At 39.2% G+C, this 23,386-nt stretch overlaps 3 protein-coding genes across 4 annotated transcripts; all 3 read right to left on the bottom strand.

Moving 5' to 3' along the window:
- Positions 1–1,330: 1,330 nt before the first annotated feature.
- On the bottom strand, positions 1,331–8,382 carry rnf4 (ring finger protein 4). Of its 2 annotated transcripts, none has more exons than XM_058398038.1 (8): positions 8,364–8,382; positions 7,640–7,739; positions 7,348–7,471; positions 5,944–6,020; positions 5,783–5,795; positions 5,462–5,585; positions 4,647–4,698; positions 1,331–2,600 (listed from the first exon to the last, which is right to left on the bottom strand). In XM_058398038.1, the coding sequence occupies exons 2-8, from the start codon at positions 7,649–7,651 to the stop codon at positions 2,451–2,453; spliced, it is 552 nt and encodes a 183-aa protein (XP_058254021.1). In that variant the 5' UTR covers positions 7,652–7,739; positions 8,364–8,382; the 3' UTR covers positions 1,331–2,450. The 2 variants fall into 2 exon arrangements, with proteins under 2 accessions (XP_058254021.1, XP_058254020.1); XM_058398037.1 differs by having other exon boundaries at positions 8,240–8,371.
- Positions 8,383–9,589: 1,207 nt separating this feature from the next.
- Positions 9,590–15,819, bottom strand: selenot2 (selenoprotein T, 2). The gene is made up of 6 exons (XM_058397739.1): positions 15,486–15,819; positions 14,787–14,897; positions 13,266–13,392; positions 12,933–13,020; positions 12,100–12,248; positions 9,590–10,442 (listed from the first exon to the last, which is right to left on the bottom strand). Exons 1-5 carry the CDS (start codon positions 15,704–15,706, stop codon positions 12,127–12,129), a joined length of 669 nt encoding a protein of 222 aa, XP_058253722.1. The 5' UTR covers positions 15,707–15,819; the 3' UTR covers positions 9,590–10,442; positions 12,100–12,126.
- Positions 15,820–18,682: 2,863 nt separating this feature from the next.
- Positions 18,683–22,214, bottom strand: rab33a (RAB33A, member RAS oncogene family). Its single transcript, XM_058396227.1, has 2 exons — positions 21,916–22,214; positions 18,683–20,265 (listed from the first exon to the last, which is right to left on the bottom strand). The coding sequence occupies exons 1-2, from the start codon at positions 22,162–22,164 to the stop codon at positions 19,819–19,821; spliced, it is 696 nt and encodes a 231-aa protein (XP_058252210.1). The 5' UTR covers positions 22,165–22,214; the 3' UTR covers positions 18,683–19,818.
- Positions 22,215–23,386: the final 1,172 nt, after the last annotated feature.

Raw genomic sequence — 23,386 nt, 5'->3', positions numbered from 1 at the left:
ATATCGTTTAATATCTACACCTATATATCTATGCATCTTTACTATATACTCTATGTCTATTTTATACATTCTGTAACTCTCTCAGAGATTTTTGAGATTAATATTTTATTAATATTTTATATTATATATTTTACAATATTTATATTTTAATTTTTATTATTTTTTAAATTATATTATTTAATTTTATTACTTTTTTAATGTTATAATATTAATTTTATTATTAATATTTTAATAAATATTTTTTATTTTATGAGTGGGAAAATAAATATTTGCTCAATTGTTGATTTTATAGGTTTGCCTATGTTTTTATAAAGGTATATAATTGTCCATAGTTGTTGCATTTCAGTGAATAAAACAAGTATTTTATCCCTTTATCAACCAACAAAAAATAATTCTGGCTCCCTCAGATAAATGTTTATTTTCCCCACTGTATCTATCTATCTATCTATCTATCTATCTGATACAAAAAGACTGATTTTTGTTTTCTTTACTAGAACTTCAAGACCCTTGTACAGTTACTGCTCATTAAACCACAATCAGTTGAAATGAGAAAAAAAACATTATTGATATTTAACCCTCAAAGTACCGCATACACATTACAAATATGTTTTGGGCACAAGAAAATAAAACAAGAGATAAAAACCAAAATAAATAAATAAATCAAGGGAAACAAGACCTTTGGCTAGTTTAATAATTTCAAGTCCAAGTTTCCTTTTCATTCCTGCTAAACCAGTACAATACTGAGGTCAGGACCTGTATAGTCATATTAGGACTATGATAGCTTGAAGTAGAAGAACTGACACATAAAAAAAGAAAATAGAGCTAGTTTTGTACCCATGACTCCCAGCAGTTGAAGTGTAGCAGAGAAAGAGGCTTACTGTTAATTTCTCACAGGACGCACCGCCATCTTGTGGTGCATCCAAGCAACTACACCACACAGAGCTCACTGCTGAAGGTGTTGGTAATGGGTTCATCCTGAAACACATTAAATGTGTTTACACCGAAACATTTGTGGTGCTCTTTACAATTCTGGTACTAATTTGTTGCTTAGTGCTGTATTTTCATTACTGGTGTGAGAATTCACACAGTCGTGTGCCTCACCCACAGGATATAGATAGTGCAGTCAACAATTTTACAGAATTTTTTTTTTTTTTACAGCAATATCACAAGAGGAAACGGTCAGATTTCAGTGTTCGCTCTGTAGGGAGAAAAAAAAAAAGAGCAAAAAGTTTCTCACTCACCATTTTCCCCAAACCATACTAATTACGGTATGAGCTAAAATGCTCAATAGAATGCAAGACAGCTTTACAACACAGCCATGCCATGTATATAGTAGATACTGGGTTCTTTTAATTAACAATCCATGACAGCAAACATGAGACAAACATTGAATGAGAACGACAGTATTTTGCAGGAAACCTATAACATTTGAGCTGAGTGTACAGATGAGAAGAAGAGCTGAAGACTAAAGTGCTGCTGCATTGCGCTTGTGTAAGCAGACATGAATTCAAGTGATGCCACCATCAGAAGCTAGTTGAGCAGAGTTGTGAGTAAAAAGGTTGACAAAAGTAAAATACAAACTGATATACAAAAAAAAAAAAAAAAAAAGGCAGAGTGCATTTTTCCTTCAGTAAGAAGAAATCAGATCACCTGTTGGTTATACTCATCCTTTGTCACATTTATGGAAATGATGGTACAACATGCTGATTTTTTTTTTTTTTCCTTTCAAACACCAATATTTAACATTTATAAACTTAAAGCTGCAAGTTGTATCATTTCACATAATTAAAATTGCCATCAGGAATACGGAAACAAAGCTTGCAATCTTTCCTCAGCTCATCAATCATTTAGAAAAAAAAATTATTAGGTGAACTGAAGCCACAATTTATTGGAATAAGCTCAGAATCTACACATTCCTTACTGTTAACTTACTAGATCTTTGTACATTCATACATACAAATATTTACATTGAATGGACTCATGGAAGAACAACTCAAGTGCACACAGCTTTTCTCAAACAAATTGCAATTACATAACCTAAAAGCAGATGGCGAAGTCATTCTGTCTGCAGATGAAAACACAGGGTCATGATCTGGGCAGTAAGCAGCAGAGCGCACCGAAATTTTTAAGCATTTGTTTTGCTTTGTCCTAAGAATTATATACACAAGATGCACTCTGGCTACAGATTCTTGTAAAATACAGTACAGCACATTACACCAGTATTTTAGTGCGTGAATGTACCATTAAAAGCAATACTTTACAAAGAATTGAACTGCTTTCTGGTTTCAGGTCCATGATTAGATTTTATCTTCGTGGACATTCACCCACAAAATGTATGATACCAAGAAGCGCAGGTGATGTACCATGCCAGCTTTTAGGAAGGAATTTGGCAGACACAGATCAACCATCTGGTTACGCAGGACAGTGAAACCGCAGCGTCCCTTTCCTTCTCAGATATAGATAGGGTGATACTGCTTATAAGTGAGTTTCTTCCTGCACGTGGGGCAGTTGTGGGCCCGGGCGAGGGAGTCACGGATGCACTGGCTACAGAACAGGTGGCCACACTTGGTAGATACCATAAGCCGTCCGCTCTCAATGATCTGGAAGAGATTGACAGAGATTCAGGTGAGAAGAGCACAGCTACTCTGCATCATGTGTACCCATTATTAATATTTAAGTAGAGTCGTGTGTAAAAATTTGAAAATGAAGACGTTTTCTGCCTTATGTCAAATACTGATTTTTTTTTTTTAAATACTCAAGCATGTTGATCACCATAAAATGCAAAGCACGTTCCTGGTACAGCTTATTTGCATGTAGTCATACCCACAAAAATCCATAACAGTTTATGTGACCAGACAGCTAGAATGATCAGGGTAAAGACAGTAGAGGAAGGTATTTTGACTAACTTCTATTCCAATAAAACATTTATAATGATATAATAAAATAAAGGATATCAGAGAAGCACTAAATCAGGCATGAAATAAATGAGGCATTTAACAATATCCTGTCATCTGTTTATGATGTGCTTTTTCTTTAGACATAAGTGAAATTTTCTTTATTTACCTTACACCAGGGGTGTCCAATCTTATCCGGATAGGGCTGGTGTGGGTGCAGGATTTCATACCAACCAAGCAGGAGACACAACTTATTCCACCTGTTTAATCAGTTGATTTTGGCTTTCAATAGAATCTTGTGTGGCTTCTGCTTGGTTGGAATAAAAACCTGCACCCACACAGACCCTTTCCGGATAAGATTGAACGCCCCTGCCTTACACTATGGGTTTTTGTTTTGTCTATATTTTAATTAAAAGTTAAATAAAATGACGGATTTAAAATCTTTGATTGATCCCTGACCTAGTGAACTAGCATGAGGATGCATTTTTAAACACAACTCCGAAGCACTGGAAGTTGCTTGGGACAAAGGCATCTGCTAAATGCTGTACAGTACATTTCAAATAAAAGTGCAGTAATCCAAGCAAATTATGACTTGAAGTCAATCAAGTCGACATTTACATTAGTTTTCTTATGCGTAAATTTACGCACACTTGAGCAGTATAACTGTTTGTTTGAATTTACTGGATTTTCATGAATGACAAATCTTGTATAATGTATTGATTTACAGATTTCTTGCATCCAGCTTGATAAATGAGGCCTATTCGGCAAGTTACACATTTAAAAGTAAATCCAAAAGATAAGCAGTCACATGATTACCATAATATATACTACTACTATACTGTACTACTAAGGAACACAGTATACACCAATCAGGCTTAACATTATGACCACCTGCCTAATATTGTGTTGGCCCCCCTTTTGTGGCCAAAACAGCCCTGACCGGTCATGCATTGTGTATTCTGACACCTTTCCATCAGAACCAGCATTAACTTCTTCAGCAGTTTGAGCAACAGAAGCTCGTCTGTTGGATCGGATCACACGGGCCAGCCTTCATGCATCAATGAGCCTTGGCCGCCCATGATCCTGTCACTGGTTCACCACTGTTCCTTCCTTGGACCACTTTTGATAGATACTGACCACTGCAGACTGGGAACACCCCACAAGAGCTGCAGTTTTGGAGATGCTCTGATCCAGTCGTCTAGCCCTCACAATTTGGCCCTTTGTCAAACTCGCTCAAATCCATAGCTTGCCCAATTTTCCTGCTTCTAACACATTAACTTTGAGGACAAAATGTTCACTTGCTGCCTAATATATCCCACCCACTAACAAGTGCCATGATGAGGAGATCATCAGTGTTATTCACTTCACCTGTCAGTGCTCATAATGTTATGCCTGATCGGTGTATAAGTGTGCTGTGAAGCATGATTTTCCCCAAACACAGCAATAAACTAAGCCTTAATCCCACACCCCCTACTAAAATAACCTAAACTAAAACAGCATAGCATTTGCTGCCAGTAGTGCAAGGATTAGGACCACTGCAAACAGACTGATTTACTTGTATTTACAGTAATCATTTACTCAAAAAATTTTTTTTTAATAAAAATAAACAAATAAAAAAAATAGATTAATCACTAATGTATTTTCTCCCCAAGTAAAGTGACTCACAATTTGCATTTTAGTACACAAAAAAAAAGAAATATCCAAATTAATGAATCCTGTGTAGATAACAGCTGAATTTGGGGTCATTTTTACCTCTGCATAAGCATCCATGCACACAGGGCAGCTAACCGCTCCGGGTGTGGACCTGTACACACAAACCAATGCTTTGTATCATTTTCCCAAATAGATTTTCCCGGTTTGACTTCAACTGATTAAGTGCTGACCATACAGATGAAACTGTAACAAAAAGGTTTCTGCATCATTATTTTGGAAGATTAATCACAGCTTTCCAACAAATCAAAGTGAGAATATATCGTGCACTGTGGGACAAGCAGAGCAGAAATGTGCAGCGTCTGTGGGGCGACAAAAAAAAAAAAAGGATTTTAGCCTGTTAGTCTTCAGACTCATTCATATGAGCAGGTGATGTGAAATATCTGGGAAACATGGGAAAAGTTTGGAAATCTTGATCCCAGTCGATTTGATGGAACTTAACTGCATTGAAACAAACACCACACAAACGAACCAAGTACAGCTAATGAAAGTGAAAACAAATGATACAGATGGTAAGTCCCAAAGTTTTGCTAATGGAGCCAAAAATACAGATGGTACGTCCCATGTTGCAAGCACTTATTTAACTGAAAGAAGAAGCAGAGGGGAAAGGAAAAAAAAAGGGGGAAAAGGAATTTGACACTTGATGCACCCAACATCTTTGCTTATGTACTGGAAGAGCTACCATTTCCCATTAACTGGAAAATAGTTTATATTTCCGATTATTTAAAAATAAAATAAATAAAATCACCTCACACACGCCTAAAATTCATACACTAAAAAATACATAGTCTGTAATGCGTCATTTGAGATGCAGCTAGTAGCTTTAGCCATTTTATGGTTAATGTAAATTGGTTTACCTGGCTCTTGCACTTGCATGTAGCGATGACAAAAGAGCTGGACTGAGGCTCTGACTCGGCTCTTCCTCGTCATCGCTGCTCAGCACATAGCTCTCTGTGCCCTGCATACGTCTGCTCTGTGTACCTTCCGAAGCAATAACACTGTGTGACTAATTCTCATCACATAACTGATTATGCTAAAAAACAGGATATGTACATCAAGATAAATCAATGCTGCACAAAAAAAGTCAATGTGGAAAAAAGCCCATTTTATCCACATCTACTAGGCAAAATCTGAACAGAAGTTTTGAGAGTTAACAAAAAAACAAGGAGATTAATTACCATCATCCACAACCTGGGTTTCACACGGTGATCAGCATGATTAAACAAGAGAAAGAAAAACAAGCATTCAATAAAAAAAAGAGCCAAACTGGCATTTTATTCCAGGTCACAAAAGTAAAATCATGATGTTAGAGTAGAGAGTAAAAGAGCAACAAACTCACCACCACTGAATCATTGTTTGTGAGATCGACCACAGCTGGCTCAGATCCTTCACAGGTTAAGTCTACTACCTCTTCACCTAGGACGACAAGGGGAAAAAAGTGGATAAGTGAGAAGAGGTAGTAAAAAATGGTCACAATGCCAAATACACAATTGATGTTAATGAGTAGATAATGATTAGGAATAAAAGACAGCATTTGAACAAGTCTAGTCCTTGTTTCCAATCTGTGCGCTAGAAATTACCTTAAAATGCACTATATTGCCAAAACGTTGCCAAATCCGGTGTTGAAAAACCTCACTCCCCTTTGGGATGAATTAGAGCAGAGACTGTGAGCCATGCCAAAACTGGGACATCTGCCTTTACATGCACATGAACGTAATCTGGAGTTGGCCCGTCCTTTGCAGTTATAACGGCTTCAAATCTTCTGGGAAGGCTTTCCACAAGGTTTAGGAGTGTGTTAAAGGGAATTTTTGACCATCTCTAGAAGCGCATTTGTAAGGTCAGGCACTGATGTTGGATGAGAAGTCCTGGTTTGCAGTCTCCGCTGTAATTCATCTCAAAGGTGTTCTATCAGGTTGAAAAACAATTCAATGATTTGGAGTGGTGTCCCAAAACTTCTGGCAATATAGTGTATAATGAAAATCTCCTTTGTGGTTTTATTTTATTCATTAAAGTTGCCCGTTTCTCTCCGTGTTCACGCAAACATACAAATATAGTGCATCTGAAGTGATGGGTGTTTCATTTGGAGATGGCGTTTAAGATGCTTGGGACCATTGCACTGTTGGAAAGCTTCCCCCCCCCACACACACACACACTACCTATAACAAAGTAGTCAGAAGTAAAAGTAAATCCGCATGAAAAAGAACTTTCACTGTACTGCCTCGAGCTTTCTTTTGACCACTACTCATACTAGGGCCTTCACCTGGGTCAGAATTCCATCCAGAGCCCAGTTGACAGTTTGCACTTTTTTCCTTTTCAAATATTTACCCAATGCGGTCACCACTACCTTTTGCATGCATCAGTAATTCTATTGTCAAGGTCATTATTGCACTACCTACTGATGTGGAGGAGTATTTCCATTACTCTGCCACTCACTACATCACAGGCACAGGTACTCCACAATGGCAAATTATTTCCAGTAACTAAATAATTTTTTGTTGGTTAATTGTAATTGGATAATTTCCCAAGGCCCATGGTTGAAATGGTTGAAAATCACTGCTTTAGAGTTAGTGCTGACCATCAGCTCTGGAGATCCTGATGCATTTGATGTGAAGTTTCACTACAGGGCACCCTGGTGAGCAGGAAAATGAAACCTATTCACTATTTTTTCTTTCTAGGTCTGGATATGAGTGGCTCTTCACTTTAATCCTACAAACCAGTACCTGCAGAGACTCACTCCACTTACTGCTTAATCTGTCGCTTTCTATGACGTCAATGGTCTCCACTGAGGCCTGAGACATTTGTGTCCTGCTTCTTTTGCTCTTTCGTCGCGAACCTGGTGTGGATGTCGTCCGTCTTTTCCTCTGAGTCTACAACAGAGCGTTGAAAAAAAGGTGTTTCAATGAGGTTAGAAGACACGACAGGTAGGGGAAGCCAAGTCGGACCTCGGGCCACAAGCATGGCTTAAATGCAATCAGTGAAAGTCACGTGGCTGAAATCAGATCACGTGGGCAACAAAGAGGAAAGAAATCACTCACCGCGCTGCTCATTATTGATTGAAGGAGTACTTAGCAGGTAGAGGGGATATAAATGTTCATTGACGCTAGCCAAGATGCCCCGAAGTATCCAATACACCAACTATAAGGAAAACAAATGACGAGAGATTTACAAGATGCAATCTAGTCATGACCTTTCACAGTTACACATGGCTATAGCTGTATAGATGAACTGTAAACGCCTAGCTTAGCACTGGAGGCTTAGATTACATTACAGAGAAGTTAGCTTCCTGTTAGCAGGATATGCGTTGAGTCGTTAGCCTGGGAAAATACTCAGGATGCTAACCGAGGTAACCTCGTTAGCCACATAACGCTGTTTATGACATTGCATTACGTTACACATTAAATCAAGTCTAGACTACGGTACAGACTTCACTTCCTGTTCAACAGCTAACAATAACAGACTTCCAACAATGCCAAGTCTTAGCTAAAATGCTAGCCTGGAAAGCTATGTGTTGTTTCCTCGTCCGCAAAATTCAATTCAATTAGACCAACATATATTTTTTTTTTAATGGAAGTTTAAGTTCAAAGAACAATATGGCTGAAATAAGAAGAAATAACAAAGTTATCTTGTCTACATACTTTACAAAAATCAACGACAAGGCAAGACAAGCCAGCCTCTGTAACAAAAATCAACGGTCGTATAGTCACAAACGCACCCTATTCACTATGCCCTATTTAGGGTATAATAAAAGAGAATCCAGACCCCTAAATAGTGCACTGCATCACCAATGCGCCAGCCATTCGGGATATAGCCATATAGCAACAACGAAGAAGCCGTAAGCTCCACACTGCCATCTGTCGGTGTGGAGGATTAAACGGTATTATTTACCTGTGGGTTTCTAAAGTACTCTTCGATACGGTTTTGTACGGGGGCGTCTAGGGCCGCATTTATTGAAAAAAATACAAGATTTCGAGAATGAAATTATAATATTTGGCAAATTGTTATTAATATTATGAGGAAGGAGCTACAGAATTTCAAGGATAAAGGCATAATACTTGTGCTTTGTTGCATCTGGGTAAATTTCCCATTGGGTTCAATCAATCAATCAATCAATCAATCAATCAATCAATTAATCAACCAATCAATCAATCAATCAATCAATCTATCTATCACGAAAAAAAACCCTAGAAATACACCACATTGCCAAAGGTTTTGGGACACCCCTCCAAATCACTCAAATCAGGTGTTGTTTTTCAACACTTTTGGGCTTGGCTCCTTAGTTCCAGTGACAGGAACACTTAATGCTTCAGCATACCAAGACATTTTGGACATTTTGATTTGAAGGAAATTAACTGGCCTGCACAGAGTCCTGACCTTAACCCAATAGAACACCTTTGGGATGAATTAGAGCGGAGACTGAGAGCCAGACCTTCTCGTCCAACATCAGTGCCTGACCTCACAAATGCACTTCTAGTGGAATGGTCAAAAATTCCCTTTAACACACTCCTAAACCTTGTGGAAAGCCTTCCCAGAAGAGTTGAAGCTGTTATAGCTGCAAAGGGGGGGCCAACTCCATATTACATTCAAGTGCATGTAAAGGCAGATATCACAGTTTTGGAATGGCTCTGCTCTAATTCATCCCAAAGGTGATCTATCGGGATGAGGTCAGTTGAGGTCACCAAACTCACTCATCCACGTCTTTATGGACCTTGCTTTGTGCACTTGTGTGCAGTCATGTTGGAACAGGAAAGGGGCCATCCCCAAACTGTTCCCACAAAGTTGGAGCATGAAATTGTCCAAAATATCTTGGTATGTTGAGGCATTAAGAGGTCCTTTCACTGGAACTAAGGGCCCGAACCCAACCCCAAATATTTAGACTCAGGAAAAAAAATGTGCAGGTGTTCCTATAAAAAGGAATGGTTATTGCTTTTGATCTGTGAATATTCTGAATTTTTAGTAGAGGAAAATTTTAAAAATCAACCCACAAGTGTTTTTGTACTCTTTATTCTTTTGAAACAATGGTAAAATTTCTGTACTTTCACCCACATTACAATTTCATGAACAAGGTTGGTTAAAAGAGAAGTTTCAGGACTTCACCTATTAAGAGAGAATGGAAAAATATAGAGAGCGCATTTGGAAATTAATAAAGAGTACCATTTCTATCTGACGTGTAATGTACTGTGTTCTTATTAAGACAGTGGTTACTCCAAACAACCTTTAGAAACAGGCAGCTAAACATTGCTACAAAAAGCCTGAAGAATTAAGAGAAAGAAGGATGAACCTGCAGATCCCAATAGATACCATGTTTCCCATCTAATGACATATTCTTGTTAAATTTGCATGTTAAAGTGGAAAAAATGAATTGCACATTAGCAGTAATATTTCCCTTACCCCCAAAAAAAGTTTTTCTTAGTGCAAGTGAAATGTTTATATGAGAAAGATCCTGTATACATAAGTGTATACATACAGTTTTACAGCAGCGCCACACACGCACACAAAAAAACATGATCATTCAAACATTTGCAGACAAAGGTGAGAAATTATGACACTTTCTTAACTGCCACATATTTGGTCATATTTGCTCATGTATCTCTAGTTTCAGCATTTGAAAAATCAAGTTTAGTGTGTCCGGCTCATGAAGGATTTTCACACGATGGATGCATATAGCACTCTGCCCGGTCGAGATGGAGTCTGGAGTCTGGAGGAGTGTGTCGCTGGTCAGAGGAAGTGTGTGTGGTGGCAGGGACATCCAGTCTACACCCACAGCAAGCTGTTTGCAATGTAGGCCTTCATTAAACCACAGTCCACAGTCCCTCTGTCCAGAAAAACAGCTCCAGAAACCTGCAGAGAGAAGTAAAGAGAGTGAATTTAAATTAAAACCCAAAAGCATATAAGCAAACCTGGAATGTTTGACAATAAGACAGACCAAAGTTTAATGCTGCTGTGCTGGAATTTAACCAATCGAATTGATGAGGACAAACGTGTACAAGAGGACATATTTTTAAACTGGTGTGTATTTTAACATGTTAGCAAGATGTTTTGAGTGTAACTCTCACATTCGCAAATGTCCCACACCATTCTGAACAAAGTTTTACGCATATCACATATCGACTGGTGGCTAGCGGACATTGGTGGCTCAGTGTTAGGTTTCTCGCCTACCATACGGAAGGCCCAGGTTCGATTCCCATCCAATGCTCAAACCCCAGCCACTGGATGCAGTGCTGGTCCCAAGCCCGGATAAAAAGGAAGGAAGGGCATCAGGAAGGGCATTCGGTAAAAAAAAAAAAAAAAACAACCTGTGCCAAGTTGTTGTGCAGACCAGTTGGTCCACTGTGGAGACCCCTCACGCACAAGGGAGCAGCCGGAAGATATAGCAGAGTCTGTGAAATAATAAATTGTTGACTTCTAAAGAATCTAAATTGTATTGCATTAGTGGTGGCCTGCTGTTTACACCCCTAGTGTTTAATCTGTGCTTTAAATCCAAAAGTGATGTCTATGCTACTAATGAAAAGTGGCAACATCAGTGCAAAATAAATCCTAAGCAATAGTGATGTGTCGTTCATGAACGATTCGTTCATTTTGAACGGATCCTTAATATGACTCGGGAACAACGTGTCGGCTCAGGGAGCGATTCATTCATTTAGTATTGGCCGTGCATGCGCAACATCCTATAGGTTCTGTGTGGGAAACATCTCCCGAGTCGTTTGTACATCACGTGACCGCGTCATAGGCTGCGTCATAGACTTTTGAAAAAAGTTTATTTCTTTTTGCCGAACGAGATTTAATGATCCGAGTCGGTAAAATGATCCGAACTTCCCATCACTACTAAGCACTTCAAACTAATTGTGTTATTTATAGCCATGAACAGTTATGCATTAAATGGCAGCAAATAAACTATTATGTCTGAATATATTATTTGTACAGATAAAATAGGGTTGGGAGGGTTGTGTCAGGAAGGGCTTCCGGCTTAAAACCTGTGCCACATCGAAACACATGGACCAAATGATCTGCTGTGGCAACCCCGAACAGGGAGCAGCCGAAAGAACAACAACGACATATTATTATTACTATTATTTGTGCGGATCGTGCACATCTTTATAGAATTTCCTTCAGAATATTTAGAAAATTGTTTAAATAATAATAATAAACTGTACGATCCTACTTAACAGTACATTCTATATAATAATTTTCCAGATCCTCTAAAAGTTTAAAGCATAGAGTTTAAAATAGATTGTCTGGGTTTCTGCGAACTCTTCATAATGTTTAAAATGTGCATCCTAACATAGCTTTACACACTGATCTGCCCTCTAGAGGACACGGCTTTAATTATCCTGATTAACTTGGTATGCAGGCAAATATGTAAACAATGCGAGGGCGCGCGTAGTTCAGCGTCATGTATGACGTCAGCCTTAAGTCTATCGTGATATCAGGAAAAACATCTTCGATGGGTGCTGAGAAAACAGGAAGCATGCTTCAAGATAATGACTTTAACACTTGCCTCTCTCTCTCAGCTAGAACAGCAGCGCTACGGCGAGGCGAATTTGAGGTTGTCGACCTGATTCATCTTGAGGTGGTTGTCCAGAATGTGAAAGAGCTCCTGGATGTTCGGAACATACCCTGACTGTAGCTTCGACCAAATGGGAACATCTACAACAAAGGCAGAGTGTGAGAAGTACAAAAAACAAAACACACACTGGTACCCTGCATCCTAAAGCACAAGACAAAAAAAATAAAATAAAAAAATCATTCAAGCATTCACAGTACAAACAATAAGACACAACTTCCCCAATTCTATGTTTCTGAAGCATCATTTGCTGCTGAAGGGATGAAGTGAGTGTTTATTATAAACCTAGACTACACTACTATCAACTAATTCCCAGGGAATTGTATGAAGACAATACATACCAAGTGTGTGAGAGCAAGAAAGGTGTGAGAGCAAGAAAACACACTGGGATGTGCCATTACTGTAAAATAATCAACTTTAAGCTGATAAACACTCTTGAGTCAGTCCCTGTGGTTTATTTTCCTGTAACAGCATGTCCTGTTATGCTTCTTTCAGTAGATAAATAAGGCAATAATACATCATTAGGATGCAATTAATCTAATGTCACTATACACTGCAGCAAGTGACTACAAATATAACTGTAAGCATTGTGATTGACTAAACTTCATGTCCTCCTTATACTCAGGAACTTTCGCTGATTTTCACGCTTTAAATGTAAGCTAGACAGTTTGTTAGTCCTTTTTTTTTTTTTTATTACAAAAGCTTACTATTTCCATCCAGTAACGTACATAATGGATGATCAAAAACATGAACAGAAAAAGAATTACCGTTTAACGTTATCTCAAAGGCTCCTGTGGACAGGAACTGGGTCTCTAGCATGTTACTGAGGAAGAACACCATGAGACATGAGAATATCTGAAAGAGATTGAAAATGATACGATCACATAAGACAGTCTAACACATTTCCTGTGGAGGAGTGCTGCACATGGTCGCAAACAGGCATATCATCTCTCGGCTCGCACACGGGTGCCAGTTCGACATTCTACACATTTCTCAGAACAGGCTTTTAAAGAAAATCAAAAAAGACAGAAAAACAAACACGAAGGTTGTTCCATAGCTCCTGCACTCATGCTTGCATTGCATAATGCTGCATTGCTTACCTTATTTTCTTGACCCCATGACCAAATTCTTGGTGTGTTCGTTCCAAACATTTGGAAAGGATTTTGTCCAGTGACAATCAGGGCAATGGCGAGCAGTTTAAAGTAGGAGATGAAATTTGCAATGTATCTGGGGAATGAAACACAGAAGAGCAATGATTCAACATTTACCTGTTTTTACATACAGCAGGGAAGAATTAGTTGAATTTGAAACTTCTAACATGGACATTTTAGTCCTTGCTTCATCTCTACCTAAAGAGAGCGATGCAGCAGCATCAAGAAACAAAATAAGAACCAGGAACACTCCTCATATTAAAAATACTTCAGGATAAACAAATTTAATGTGTTTCATTAACTCACATGCGAATTAGAGCTGTTAAGTATATCGAGGATTTCTTAGATGTGGACAGATGCATTAAAAGGTACAGTATATTTATTTCTTACTAGTTTACGTCACTATTTCAGAACAAGCTTAAAAAAATGTGCAGAATGTCCAGAATGTTTGTTGGTATTTGATCTGGCCTTTTGTTTGTCATTTATAGGCACCCCCCCTTCACATCATCTTAAATCATTATAAATTGAAGTTGCATGTTTATAGTTGTTTACTTGCACTTGTAAGTGATGTCATGAGAGACTTTGCTAATGTAGTAATCTAGTTATCATAAATCATAAAATCATAAATTCTGGGGTGGAGCTTGTTGTGCATAGGAGGTAAAGGGTGTGGGCTAAAAAATAAAAAAATAAAAAAAATAATATTCAGCTCCACACATTTAAACATTAGAGATGTACTCTATATTTCCAAAAAGTTTTGGGACATCCATCCAAATGGGCCCCTTAGTTCCAGTGAAAGGAACTCTTAATGCTTCAGCATACCAAGACATTTTGGACAATTTCCTGCTCCCAACTTTGTGGGAACAGTTTGGGGATGACCCCTTCCTGTTCCAACATGACTGCGCACCAGTGCACAAAGCAAGGTCCATAAAGACATGGATGAGCGAGTTTGGTGCGCAGTCATGTTGGAACAGGAAGGGGTCATCCCCAAATTGTTCCCACAAAGTTGGGAGCATGAAATTGTCCAAACTGTCTTGGTATGCTGAAGCATTAAGAGTTCCTTTCACTGGAACCAAGGGGCCGAGCCTGAAAAACAACACCTGGATTCGGTTCAACACCTGGGGTGTCCCAAAACTTTTGCCAATATAGTGTCTCTTCAACAAATCTTACCCAATGCCTGTGCAAAGTTCTTTTTTTCTCAGTCTCTAAAGGTTATGTGGGTTCGATATTTGAATAGTTCCCGCCCATGTTCACGAAGCTCCGCCCCTGGCCTGCACAGTGTCTATAAAATGACTGACAGGAGGCGCATCCAAACCTGAGACCTGTTTCAGAACGGGTTTTCTAGTGGAAGACTTGTTTTTAAAATGTTGTTCTACATATGTTCGGGGTTATTTGTACAAGAAAAAGATATTTTAAAAAATCGGATACGGGAAATGTAATGCAACAAAGTGAAGTTTGGGATAGGGAACTGACTTGTTGATGAGTTTGGGAGGATAATTTCCCCCCTCGATTCTGATGTCCGGGTACAGCTGGTTGATAGACCGGGAGTACTCCTGGAACACCTTACTGTACCCTCAGGAAATACTGAAAACAAACAAATATTAAGATGTCAACATCACGTTATTACAAAAGCACCTTTAAAATACTACATTCACTAGCTTCTGTGTCTCTCTCTCTTTTTTTTTTTGCATTAAATCCTGCCTAACATTAGACTGAGGTGTTCATTTATCATTACGCCAAAGGATGCAGTTAGCATGTTTAGCATGCTAGCTTTTGTTTTCTACGGACTTTCTCAGCGACATGACTATATTTAGCAACCTTACAAAGCAATATTCACATACGAGAATGTTCCTAACAATTTACTTTAGGACACAAAAGTGAACTCGGTCACTTAAGCTAGACCGTGCACGCGCTGTATCTAAGGCTCGATCCCAAACGTGTCCCTACTTCCTATAAAGGCACACCACACGGGGTAGAAAACAATGGCGCCTATAGACTATGAAGTGTGTTATAGATTAACCAGAGAGCCATTAGGGACACAACCTCAATTTCTACTGATAACTGGAGAGTGCTCATGTTGGACATTAACTTTATATTCATAACATTTAACTATGCAAAATTGAATGGGGTTAATGTTAAATTAAGACGAACAGGATGTTAAAATGCTCTCACCAGTACTGGAACTTCAGCACTGGTCCTGTGTAGAATTTCGGCTTGTTCTGCCTCTGTGTGCTGCTCTCAGCCTCCGGGAAGCCGTTGGAGGCCATGCTGCTCTTCGCGGCCTGCTGCTCCAATTGCTCTGTCGCAGTGCGGCCCAGGTAAATATCTCGCACCGTCACGGCCGTAAACAACAACAGAGCCGTTAATATACCCGTGTGGCTATATTCGGCCATCTCTGTGTGGACAACGCGACGGGACCTGCATAAAATGCAACGCCCCGGTCACTAACAGGAGTGACAGGTTCACTGCAGGCTCTGTGCCGTCTCTCACAGGGTTGCCAGATAAGCGGAAGAAAAATCCCCATTCCCCATCTATTATCTCAACCGTATTCATTATAATAGCTACAGTAATAGTAATATAATACAAATAAAGAAAAAAATAATAATTATCTAAGGAATAACACCCTGAAGTGCATTATTTTATTACAAAACCTTGAGGGTGTTATTCTGCTTATACCAAAGTGTTAATATTTTAAATGATTAATGTTTCCACCTCACAGGTTAATGGTTTATGATCACATTTAAAGTGGAGATATAAAGTTTTAGATTGTGTGAAGCGTCTTCTGTAAAAGTGTGAGCAGTTACAAACAATATAAACAATATAAGAGCATATTAGTAGTACAAGTGCCTTAATATCCATCTAACATTCATATTGCAGTCGGAACTACTTTCGGACCCGTGCTGTACCCAAATGGACAATTTCTGACCAATCAGATTGGAGCATTCAATTGCACTGTGGTATAAAAGAAAAGGATCAATGACAGGGTTGTGTGATGTGGCCTGACACAATGCAGCATTACTGTTACCACCCTAAATTATTTTCCATTAGAAAAATAAGCCTTTGTTTGTCACATAATATATTAAGCAGAGTGAAATTCGTTTCTTCACATATTCCATCTCATTAGGAAGCTGGGGACAGGGTACGGGGTCAGCCATGAAGAATTCATACTACAACAATAAAATTTTTAGATTTATTACAGAACATCATGTCACGCCATAATTTTAACTGTTTATAGTTGCATTTAATGTTGTGGAAGGTCTGTGAGGTGAAGTTAGGTTCTATTGTCACAAATATTAAAGACCTTCTGACCAATCTGATTAGATCACTCATAAAAGGATATACATGGCCTTGTGCTATATTCACTTCATTTGAATTATACTTAGAATACATACATATAAAAGAGCATTGGCATTTACTGTGCACTTTAAAAACCACCTTACCCATTTGCCTTGCAGAAAACACCTGCTCAATATTTATAGATGCATAGAAAAGCATACATGCAAATAAATCCTCAATTTGCAAAGAAATCACGGAACTGGCAACCCTGCCTTAACCTCAGGCGAAAGTTCCGGATAAAGTAGTTTCAAAATACGAGTACTGTTAGAGCTCCCCCTGCTGGTGACAAGGCAGTACAGCTACAGCCTCCAGCGATTTTATTTTGTAAATAAATATATGATCTTATAAAATGGTCTACAATATTATATCCCGATCAAAAGTGAAAGATATTTAAAATAAGATTTACAAGCAGAACACTCAAGAATACTAAATTGTACCCTTTCATATACCTCACATGCTCTTAAGCTACGCGATATTGCCAAAAGTTTTGGGACACCCCTCCAAATCATTGAATTCATGGGTTGCTTTTTTAGGGGTTTGGGCTTGGCCCCTTAGTTCCACTGAAAGGAACTCTTAATGCCTCAGCATACCAAGACATTATGGACAATTTCATGCTCCCAACATTGTGGGAACAGTTTGGGGATGACCCCTTCCTGTTCCAACATGACTGCACACCATTGCACAAAGCAAGGCCCATAATGACATGAATGAGCGAGTTTGGTGTGGAGGAACTTCACAGAGTCCTGACCTCAACCTGATAAAACACCCTTGGGATGAATTAGAGCAGAGTGAAATGACCAGACCTTCTCATCCAACATTAGTGCCTGACCTCACAAATGTTGGCAGCATGAAATGTCTTGGTATGCTGAAGCATTAAGAGATCCTTTCACTGGAACTGAAGGGTCCAAGCCCAACCCCTGAAAAACAACACCTGAATTCAATGATTCAATGAATTGGTGGGGCGTCCCAAAACCTTTGCCAATATAGTGCATCCTTCCCTAGTGAAAGATTGCTTTGTGTCATGGTGCATTACCATGCTGGAAGTAACCTTTTAAATATTGGTAAATTGTGGCCATCAGGATCAGCAACAATGTGTTGTGTGTGTGTGAATTACTCGCAAGTGCAAAATAAGACCAATAGATTTGCAAGCCACAAGTGTTTCAAACCAAATGGTATGTTTCCCTTAGAGAGTGTATACAAGGGAATTCGATAAACTTACACTACTTAGCACAGTTTACAACAACAGCCACCAAATGAAATGTGCAACACCATGACTTGACAGTTTTTTTAAAGATTGTAATTGAACAAACGTAACTACAGCACCACCTGGTGACTCCCAGCTCTTACTCTTCCCATTGCTCCTCTTCCTTATATTATATCCTATAATAATACCAGGACTGTGCTGGTGAACACAGTGTGGCTGAGCCTACATCATTATTAGTGCAACATTTTTTTTTTTAGAGCCTAAACTAGGACAGTACCTTCATCCAGGAACATTTATTACACCAAGAAACAGTGGTCTTTGTTTGAGAAACTTCTAATTTGTGTCATAATGATTGGTTCTAAGGAGTTCTGTAGCAGCATGGCTTGGAAAGTATCACTGTATATTTCTCGGAAAGTATATATTGTATATTATTGTAAATTGGGATGAATAAAGTATCTATCTATCTATCTATCTATCTATCTATCTATCTATCTATCTATCTATCTATCTATCTATCTATCTATCTATCTATCTATCTATCTATCCGCAAGGATTATATTTATGCAATTAAAAAAAACTGTGTGGTGAAAGCTTTAAACACTACCAATAATTTAATAACTGTAATATAATAATTTATAATTGTATAACCCAAATACTAGTATCTGAAAGAACATTCTAACAAGTAATGGACACTAAGTTGCTCGGTCAGCAGGCATAAATAATGCATCCCAAATAGATGTTGGAAAAAAAAAGAGATGCTATTATTGCATGCATAACACACACACACATTTATGCAGAAGGCACAATAACTATGACCTCAAGCGATATGTTACACATAACACATTTAACTTTACTTTCAGTGAACAGTTATTTCAACATGTAACATTTGTACACGATTGTTCCATGTGTAAAGAAAATAGATTCTCAGTCTTAAAACTGACGAATGCTGACACAATTACACACAGTCACTTTTCTTGAAAAATTAACTTAAACAAACGACAAAAAAAACGATACGATTGTTTTGTTAGAAACATCGGATTCAATGAGTTTTAGCGTCTGGGATGTTTCCTAAAATTGAATGATTAATTGGATTCATTTGAGCATTTTATACATACTTTGATTAAATGGAGTTATTTTTTTCATAATAAAAGGTTAAATGTTGATCAAACCTTTGGACTTAATATTGCAAAATGTTAATAGGATGTGAGTTAACACACTGACGGTTGCTCATATTGCTCATATCTCCAGTCCAAGACACGTGTCGATGTGGAATGGCAGCGTCTCATTTCATAGCAACTATCACTAGCTTTTACTCTCCTAATATTCTTTTCACTTTCCAGCATGCAGGGTAATCATCTGATAACACAACATGCAACTATCCATGTAAGTACTATTCCACTATTGTGTGAATGCAAAAATTTATTTGTATTGACATTATCAGTAAGAGGCCCATTATTAAGGCATTTAAACAACTGCATGGCTGCCATGAAAACTGCAATCGAATACACAGCTGACAGATCTGTTTATATGCATCTCATGATTGCAAAACAGATAAATAACCAATCATGTGTTGGATGGTACTTATGCCTTATTGCACTCAATAATCTTTCGAGCCGATTGTATGCTGGGAGATGAATCCATATGAATGATTAATACAACAGGATGTTATTTGGCAGACTGGATATACCAACTGTGAAATCTCTATTTCCAAACATTAGCTGAAATGTTACAGTTAAAACGGCGTGTACGGTAAATCAAACACCAAACGACATTGTAGTCTGATTTCTAGGTGGCGATGTGATTGGTAAGGTCAAACAGAGAAGCTGCACAGAGACGAACAAACAAACAAACCCAAGCCTCGATGTCAATCATTTGTTGCAGGCACATTTTTCTTTTGCAGTTATCAACATCAGTCTCAGTTGGTGTGGGAAAATAAGATGAGATTATTCTAGGCTTCACAGGTTTTCAGCATGGACAGCTAGTCTTAGGATTAGGTTCTTGGTTGAGCCTCACTCTCCCATCCTCCCGTTCCACATTTCTATAGATGAGGGATTTTTGGGCCTTCAAACGACATGCCAGGCACATGAAAATAGAGTCCACATTCTGGCTCTCCTTGGGGTCTTTGGCAGACGTCTCAAACAACAGCATGTTGTGTGCGTCAGCAAACTTCAGCGCCATGTTGGACGGGACTTGGATTTGGTCCACCAGGTCACACTTGTTTCCGACCAGGACGCGGGGCACAGAGGCCGACACACGGTGCCCATTGCACTCCTGGATCCATGTCTTCAGGTTCTCAAATGAGGCCATTTTGGTGACATCATACACGAAGACAACAGCGTGGACGTTGCGGTAGTAGTGCTCCACCATGCTTTTGCGGAAGCGTTCCTGGCCGGCCGTATCCCATACCTGCACCTGTATGCACAAATATCAGGAAAAAAGGCAAAACAAAGTAGATGTGAGGAGGGTAGGTCATAAGAATTTATTTATACGCTCATCCTTAGTAACTGCTTCAACATGGAAAAGGTAGCAGCTGATCTGGATCTCATAAACTCCTGATATGGGAATACATCCTAGATAGCAGATCCATCCATGAAAGCTTACCATACACATGCACTTACACAGACAATGACACCAAGCAAGCTTGGCATAGCCAATCAATATACTTTTGGCAAGCAGGAGAAAACCAGAGAATCTGGAGGAAGATTAATCTGAGCTCAGGATCAAATCAGGGACCTTGGAGATGTGAAGTCCCCCAAGCACCTTACAGTCACAATCAAAAGCCATTTTTCACTGGTATGATAAAAATATGTTGTCAAACTCACTCAAATCCTTACACTTGTTCATTTTTCCTGCTTCTAACACATCAACTTTGAGGACAAAATGTTAACTTGCTGCCTAATATATCCCACCCACTAACAGGTGCCATGATGAAGAGATAATCAGTGTTATTCACTTCACCTGTCACTGCTCATAATGTTATGGCTGATTGGTGTATACATGGTGTACCATTTTGACTTTCAGTGCCTATAGTGGTTAAAGTATAGATTTTTCATATACAAATTACTGAGGTGTTGGAACGGTGATAGCAGGTAGTGTTGCTGCCTCACAGCTCCAGGATCCCTGGTTCATTCCTTAGCTTGAATTATCATCTGTGCAGAGCTTCCATTGTTCTCCCTGTTTCAGCATGGGTTTTCTCTGCGTTCTCCGGTTTCCTCCAACCTCCCAAATACACACTGGGTGAATTGGCTACTTTATTGTCACGACAATTGAATAAGGGTGTAAAAGTGTGTGTTTATGTATGCTGCTTGAGTCCCATCCAGGGTGTAATAGCTTATTAGACTTAGGCACAGGCTCTGAATCCATCACAGCCCTAAACAGAATGAATTGCGAAGATAAGTGAACGAATCAATGTAGGTTATTTCCCAAGCTGACTCAAGCCATGACACACCAAGACAATGCCGATGATGCGACAGGAACCAAAATCGTCAAATCACCTCATGTCTTCTGTGAAATATTCTGTGATAAGGCCTGTGCACCACCAAATCGTGTACTATTGTGCTCAACAGCATGTCACTCACGGTGCATCAGCCTCAGTGCCTAAAAGTAAAAGTGACTTAAGCAAAGGATTTTCATGTACAGTTTTGGTGGTTTGAAATATAGGAAAGATAACATTTTCCAACGAATGTGTGTCAAAGAATGTAATTAGATACAGAACAGAAATGCTCACTGGCTGGAATATATGCGTAAAACAGGATATTGTGAATATATTGCTATTCACTGTGATTGAGATGGATTAAAACACAATAGTGACTCCATTCTGTGGCTTGGTCCAAGGAAGGATCTATCTGAATCCATATACATTATGAAAGCGCTTCTTTGAGCGCACACAACAATCAATTATTCAAGAGTGCGACATGAATCTCAGTGTAAACACGAAGGGAAGACAATCAGAGGCATTTTTTCCCGGAAACACATTTCCAAATCATTACCATGATCTGAAACATGACATGATCTAAATTGTGCGGGATTTTAATTTGCTTTAATTATTTTCCCCTGACCCACCTTTATCCTCTCACCCTCGATTTCGACCGCCTTCTCCCTGAAATCCACTCCGATCGTGGCCTCCGTCTTGGCAGGGAAAGAGCCGCCGGTGAAGCGGAACGTTAAGCACGTTTTGCCCACGTTCGAGTCGCCGATCACGATGATTTTGAAGATCCGCGTTTGCACGCTGCGCTCGAGAGACGTGCTCAGCTCCAAGGAGTTGGACGCGACACCGGCTCCTTCTCCGCGCCCTTGCACTTCGTTCGCCATCGCGGCGAAGTGATGCTCGCCCACACACACGCGCGCGCGCGCGCACGCCCGCGCACACTCACGTGCTCGTGCACGGCCGCTCAGCTGGTAGTGTCGGAGGATAAGCGTTTGCATTCAAATACAATCTTGCATTCAAGCCAGGCAAGTGTATGGCCATTCATGTAATGCCATGGTATGTCTCTTATGTATAGGACAGTTCCCAACCCTGGTTTTGGAGAACCCCTGTAATGGAACAGGGAAAACTCCAGTGGGTACACCCAGGACCAGGGCTGGGAACCTGTGGTATAGGACAAAGGCCTCTTTTTTGCAGAATGTGTGATTTGTATGTTTTTGTAAATAGAAGTATAATTACATACTGCATTGGCTTTATACTTCTTTATAATTCTAAAATCATGATTTAACACTGTCTGGAGGAATTGTATAGATATACACCGATCACGCATAATATTATGACCGCCTGCCTAATATTGTGTTGGTCCCCCTTTTGCTGCCCTGACCTGTCATGCACTGTGTATTCTGACACCCTTCTATCAAAACCAGCATTAACTTCTTCAGCAATTTCAGCAACAGTAGCTCGTCTGTTGGATCGGATCACATGGCCAGCCTTTGTTCACCACTGTTCCTTCCTTGGACAACTTTTGATAGATACTGACCACTGCAAACCGGGAACACTCCACAAGAGCTGCAGTTTTGGAGATGCTCTGATCTATTTGTCTATCCATCATAATTTGGCCCTTGTCAAACTCACCCAAATCCTTACGCTTGCCCATTTTTCCTGCTTCTAACACATCAACTTTGAGGACAAAATGTTCACTTGCTGCCTAATCTATCCCACCCACTAACAGGTGCCATGATGAAGAGATCATCAGTGTTATTCACTTCACCTCTCAGTGCTCATAATGTTATGCCTGATCGTATCACAAGTCGCATGTAATTCAGAAGCTGAATAGCATGGCAAGGGTTGCCACCCATGGGACCTCTGATTATGCTCAATTATTCCTGCATCACTTTAGATTTAATAGAAATCAAATAGACCAAGTCTGTGAACATTCATTTCTGTTTCTTCTTGAAAACGATCAGTATATCAATCCTGCTCTAAGTGATGATAGTATAAAACAGGCAGCTTAGGCCATCTGGTAAAATTAACATTTAAATCATAATAAGAACAGTAATAAAACATACATTTTCACAAAAAGTGGAATGTCAACACAATTTCTGGTTT

The sequence above is a fragment of the Hemibagrus wyckioides genome, linkage group LG08 (genome assembly GCF_019097595.1).
Source record: "Hemibagrus wyckioides isolate EC202008001 linkage group LG08, SWU_Hwy_1.0, whole genome shotgun sequence".
Classification (NCBI taxonomy): Eukaryota; Metazoa; Chordata; class Actinopteri; order Siluriformes; family Bagridae; genus Hemibagrus; species Hemibagrus wyckioides.
The sequence above is the reverse complement of the archived record's forward strand: the minus strand, read 5'-3'. Positions and strand labels throughout refer to the sequence as shown.

What these genes read in the sequence shown, in the direction of transcription:
- rnf4 (XM_058398038.1), bottom strand. An exon ending in AGAAAGCGACAGATTAAGCA is followed by an intron (nt 6,021 to 7,347) that starts GTAAGTGGAGTG and finishes TTGTCGTCCTAG; the next exon opens with GTGAAGAGGTAGTAGACTTA. An exon ending in CATGCAAGTGCAAGAGCCAG is followed by an intron (nt 4,699 to 5,461) that starts GTAAACCAATTT and finishes TTGTGTGTACAG; the next exon opens with GTCCACACCCGGAGCGGTTA.
- rab33a (XM_058396227.1), bottom strand. Translation starts at nt 22,164, where the DNA reads ATGGCGAACGAAGTGCAAGGGCGCGGAGAAGGAGCCGGTGTCGCGTCC. An exon ending in TCGAGGGTGAGAGGATAAAG is followed by an intron (nt 20,266 to 21,915) that starts GTGGGTCAGGGG and finishes TTGTGCATACAG; the next exon opens with GTGCAGGTATGGGATACGGC.